The 5,165-nt window shown below is 43.9% G+C and overlaps 2 protein-coding genes across 2 annotated transcripts; both read left to right on the forward strand.

Annotated features, from left to right (window-relative positions):
* Nucleotides 1-1,142: 1,142 nt before the first annotated feature.
* Nucleotides 1,143-3,231, forward strand: MELLADRAFT_94975 (uncharacterized protein; the record flags this gene model as incomplete). The annotated part of the gene is made up of 5 exons (XM_007417701.1): nt 1,143-1,162; nt 1,249-2,385; nt 2,492-2,762; nt 2,843-2,909; nt 3,005-3,231. The coding sequence occupies 5 exons, from the start codon at nt 1,143-1,145 to the stop codon at nt 3,229-3,231; spliced, it is 1,722 nt and encodes a 573-aa protein (XP_007417763.1).
* A 1,414-nt stretch (nt 3,232-4,645) lies between these two features.
* On the forward strand, nt 4,646-5,165 carry MELLADRAFT_40551 (uncharacterized protein; the record flags this gene model as incomplete). Its single annotated transcript, XM_007417675.1, has 2 exons — nt 4,646-4,908; nt 4,997-5,165. 2 exons carry the CDS (start codon nt 4,646-4,648, stop codon nt 5,163-5,165), a joined length of 432 nt encoding a protein of 143 aa, XP_007417737.1.

Raw genomic sequence — 5,165 nt, forward strand, 5'->3', positions numbered from 1 at the left:
AAAGCGCTGCCTCATGGCATTGGGGACGGCAGCAAGAGATGCAGTGTGGTTGAGGAATTTAGTCAGTGATGTCATAGGGGCAATGGGACCGGTGGCTTTACATTGCGATAACACGTCTGCAATTCATGTTTCGAAGGATAACTCTTCAAATAAAAGAACACGTCATACTGAGAGGGAATTTTATTACATCAATGAACAGTTATTCAAAGGCACGGTTACTTTACACTGGGTGGAATCAAAACATCAAAAAGCAGACATCTTAACAAAGGCACTGGGACCATATCTTTTTGCAGCTGGGAAGAAGAATTTGAGTTTAGAGGGTTAATTTTTTTCTATTATCTTTTATCAATTTTATCTTGTGTGTTTTCTGTTTTTTCTTTATTTTTTTTGGTTCGCTGTTTTTTTTGTTGAGAAGAGGGGTGCTGTGTCTAGTCGGGGGGGGGTGTTGAGAGTACACGACTGCGCCACAGCAGATCACGTGTTTTGTACAGCTGTATTACTTGTAGTCTTTCCGTTCGTCTCCGGCAGAAGCTTCCTTCCCTCAACCATTGTGGAAGCTGAAGCCTCGGAGTACGAACTGACGAACTTCTCGTCCTATTCATTATAGGTATTGCAATTTAACCATTGTGGAAGCTGAAGCCTCGGAGTACGAACTGACGAACTTCTCGTCCTATTCATTATATTTTCGAACATGACACGAAATTCAGGAACAGCTGTACTACTGCGGTTTTTAGCATCCGCCGCTATTACAGGCCTGTATTGGCGGTATTTTGGCGCAAAGCTTATGTGCGAAAAAAAAAATGGAGTGGACACGAATTTCCTGAAGAGCTGTAGATCTAAGTTGAAATTTTAAACTATGGAGCGCTCTTCAGCCCTCTATTTTTAAAAACAAAAAAAAACCGGGCAGCCCGGAGCCCGCTCGATCTTCCCGCGGGCAGCCTCCGGGCCGGGTGCCGGCCTTAATGCTCGCAGCTGGAGTGAGTCCGGCCCGTCATGCTGCAAAACGGGGCACCGCGTCGCATAAAGTAAATCGCGGTCGCGTCTTCGGACGGCAAATGCAGGAAATTGATATATAACACAATACTCTCGAACCCATCCTACAAATCAATCTAGAACACATCGAACAAGAAACTCTCTCAACTATGGCGATCCTAACAGACTAGTGAGCTCTCAGACCAACTCTTAAAGGGACCTGACGATTAGCTTATAAACTTCTTCATCCGGATTTGGGAAACGTCGTAACAAAAGCGAAAGACAGAGGCAAGAGAATATCAAAAAGAACCAATCCTTACTTTCTTCACTAAGCATAAAACCTCTGATCACCAAGCGAAAAGAATCCCCTTCATCCAACGCCAGCACGCCAGTCAAGAAGCGGGTCAAATTGCCTGTACAAGATGTGGTACCACCTAGACGACATGCTACTAGGTCTTCGATGCGGCTCAATGGACAAAAACTTGCTCCAGAGGAATTAGAACTGAAGATAAAGATTGATGAAGAAGTGAACGAGAACGCTAGCAAAGAGAAAGAAAGATTAAAACATTCAGATCGAACCTTAGTTGCCGAAAGCTGGAGAATCAAGGATGAAGATTCAGAAAGTTTGACAAACGGATTGTTTGAGTCATTTTCACCTAGTTTGTTTAAGCCACAGAAGTCTATGAAAGAAGAGGAGGTAAATCTGGATTATCAAAATGGTAGTGATGATCAGTATGACCGATTGGTAGACGAGTTGAATGGGATGAGACTGACAGCCATGAATAAGGTGTGCCCGAGCCGGATCTATTGTATGACGTTTCACCCGACAGTCGAAAAGAACTTGATTTTCATGGGAGATAAGGTGGGAGGGGTCGGGATTTGGGACGCGGCAGCCGAAAATCGGCAGTCTAATAAAGGGAGCACAAGTCAAGAGGTGAAGGAAGAAGCCTCAGATGAACCCGATGCGAAGCCTGTGAAGAAAGAAGAACCGGAGGAGGAGGATCAAGAAGATCTCGAGCCGGCAGAAGGACGTTCATTCTTTATCCAAGCTCATCCTCGATCATCAGTTTCTGCTATCCAGATTCATCCGACCAATCATCATCTCGTCTATACCGCCTGTTATGATTCGACCGTTCGTGAACTGAACTTTGAAACCAAACAGAGTACAGAGATTCTGGATGGGGACAGTCTGTCATCAGACGAGATGCTCTTCTCCGCCTTTGAATTTGCCAACGATGGTCGTGAGCTATACTGTTCTGATAACTCTGGTGGAATCTCACATCGTGATTTGAGAGAGCCAAAGGAAAAGGCCAGAAGATGGGAGGTCTCAAAGAAGAAGATTGGTTGTGTAAGTCTATGTCCCACCTCGGATAATCGATGGGCTGTCACCGCCGGTTTAAATCGAGAGATGCGGTGAGTTTCGTTAAATATTCGCAACTGTTCTTCACGCCGCAATTGTTGTGTATTGACTCATGCCGCAACCTTCCGTATCGTCAAATCTCAATTACTCAAACATCAGGATATGGGACCTCAAGATTCTCACCGGACTCTCAACGGACACCGAGCTTTCAACGCTTGAATCTCAAGCTTGCGTGGTGAATTATTCACATAGACTGGCTTGTTCTTCTGCTTTCTTCAATCCGCTGGGCAACAAATTGTTGAGCACAAGTTATGATGATCACTTGAGGGTTTGGGACCTTGATCTTAGTCAGAGTGATACTTGGGCTGAAAGCGACTTTGAACCAACGTACAAGGCCAGACATGATAATCAGACGGGTCGTTGGGTTTCTGTACGTCTTCAATCCCGATGTGTTTTGGGGTCTTCTTAGTTTTGTGTGGATGTACTGACTCGGTTATACCCCTCTCACAGGTATTCAAGGCCAGATGGTGTCCCAATCCACATTTGCCTTCGCATTTCACAGTTGGTAATATGAAACGTAAGTTTCTTAGTTCAAATCAGACTAGTTCGGCATGCATCAAGACTGATGTACTGCTCCTATAATGTAATGACCACTGCGACACCGTACCACAGAGAAACTCGACGTATATTCCTCTAAAGGAGAGCTATTGAAACAGTTCACAGATCCTTATCTTACTACCGTGCCAGCCGCCACTGCTCAGCATCCTAGTCTCTCGGCACGGATAGCGGGTGGAACGGCGGGTGGAAAGGCTTATTTATGGACCCTTGAAATGATTGTTCATGTTTTTTGTGATATATTGTACCTTTCTGTGATACTCAGCATCTTTTTTGGCTTGTGATATCACTCGTAGATTATTTTGATTTGTTGTTCTTGTTGTTTCTTATCTATTTATTTGCTTTCTGGGCAGGTTTTCTTACATAGGCTTTGGTCCTGCCACAAGCTTGATTCGTTTTGTCTGTGCTCAGCTGGTTCAGTTTCCCTGTAAATCACGCTGGAATACCTTATAGTGTATGCTGCATAGACAAGCAGGAAAGGGTCAGCCAGTAAGCTTAACCGGTACTTTCATGGCCCTGATAAGCTATAACTTGGCCGGACCGAGAAAGTGATTGTAATAATACAAAGCGCATTGAAATATTTTCGTGGCAAGTTCTCTCTTTATATCTTTTTATATCTCATGAATTTCTCTTGCTTTAAGCTTCATTTTGAACATGGGCAATTCGAGCCATCCGAAAACTACGAACCAGGGCACTTCACGCGGCTTGAAATCGCCAAAGCCTCAAGTCACTCCGAAAAAAGATCAACGAGCTATCACAAGCTTCTTCACCGACGCGTCTCGCCAGAGACCGAATTCAATTGGGGATATCTTATCGGCAGACGAGAGTCCTTCGATCCACCCCTCTTCCTCAAAGCCTGTTGTAGTCACGGTCAAACGCAAACGAGTGGTCGAAAAAGATGCGGTGCCATCGATTACCCTTGATCACAAGCCGAACAAACGGAATTTGAGATCTAGCTCGAGAAAGAATTCTTCAACAAATCATAACAATGAGATAGCCATCGAAATACGATCTGATTCACCTGAAGAATTTGCGATACCTGCTCGCAAGTTACCTAAGGAGCCCTTGAAACAAGATGAAAAACGTGGACCGATAGATGATGATTTTGTTCCAGACGAAGGAGAAGAATACGTACGACCACCTGAATTACAAGATGATGAAGACGATGACTTTTGGCAAAATTGTTCAGATTCGAGCGGAACGCTTAGAGGCGAGAGCGTGTTCTCTGATTCGGAAAATGAAGACTTAAGAGAGATACTTGAAGAAAAGGCCCACGTCGAAACGTCTGAGACCATTTGTCCAATCTGTAACGTCACGCTTGAGGGCGTCTCACTTGGAGAAGCAGAGAGGCATGTGAATGGATGTTTAGATGGAACCTCGAGCGCACAACTTCCTACGCTTTCCACTGGTACTCATGCAACAAAATCACATCCTCGCCCTCTAAACACTATTCGACCGCTTCCCGGCTCATCCAAGATGAAGTTGCCCGATAAAACATCCGACTCGCAACAAATCAAACCGTCGAAAAAAACCATCACATCCGAATCCAATGCTTTTGGTGCTCTCATGCGTGGCAAGAAGGAAGAAAACGCCTGGAAACTTTCTGAACAAGACTCAAATCACTCTAAGAAGGGAAAACAAATTATGAAACGGTCAAAGTTTGATCAAAGTGCAGTCAATGTACCTTTCTATAAAATCATGGAAGGTACTACTATCGCTGTAGATGCCTTCAAATATGGCAAGATCCCAAACATTACAGCTTATTTTTTATCTCACGCCCATGCTGACCATTACACCAGGTTAAGTCATACCTGGGATCATGGTTTCGTTTATTGTAGTCAGACCACGGCAAATCTTATATGTCACAACCTTGGAGTCAAAAAACAATGGGTTAAGCCTCTGAAGGATAATGAACCTACGATGGTAGATGGGGTGAAGGTGACGGTATTGGATGCAAATCAGTTGAGTACCTTTTTCTCTTTAAGGCTACCACTTTCGAGTAGGTGTCACCTATTTTTATTACTCATTCCCATTTATGTTTCTCGGTAGCTGTCCAGGATCATCTTTATTTTTATTTGAAGGTGTCAAGTCACAAGGAAAACCCTTTCGGTATCTGCATTGCGGAGATTTCAGAGCATCACCGGCTCAACTCAGACATCCGGCGTTGAATTTTTTTTTTTTTTTTTTTTTTTTTCTCGATACGACCTATTTAAGTTAG

This window comes from Melampsora larici-populina (assembly GCF_000204055.1).
Source record: "Melampsora larici-populina 98AG31 unplaced genomic scaffold MELLAscaffold_77, whole genome shotgun sequence".
In the NCBI taxonomy this organism is placed as follows: domain Eukaryota; kingdom Fungi; phylum Basidiomycota; class Pucciniomycetes; order Pucciniales; family Melampsoraceae; genus Melampsora; species Melampsora laricis-populina.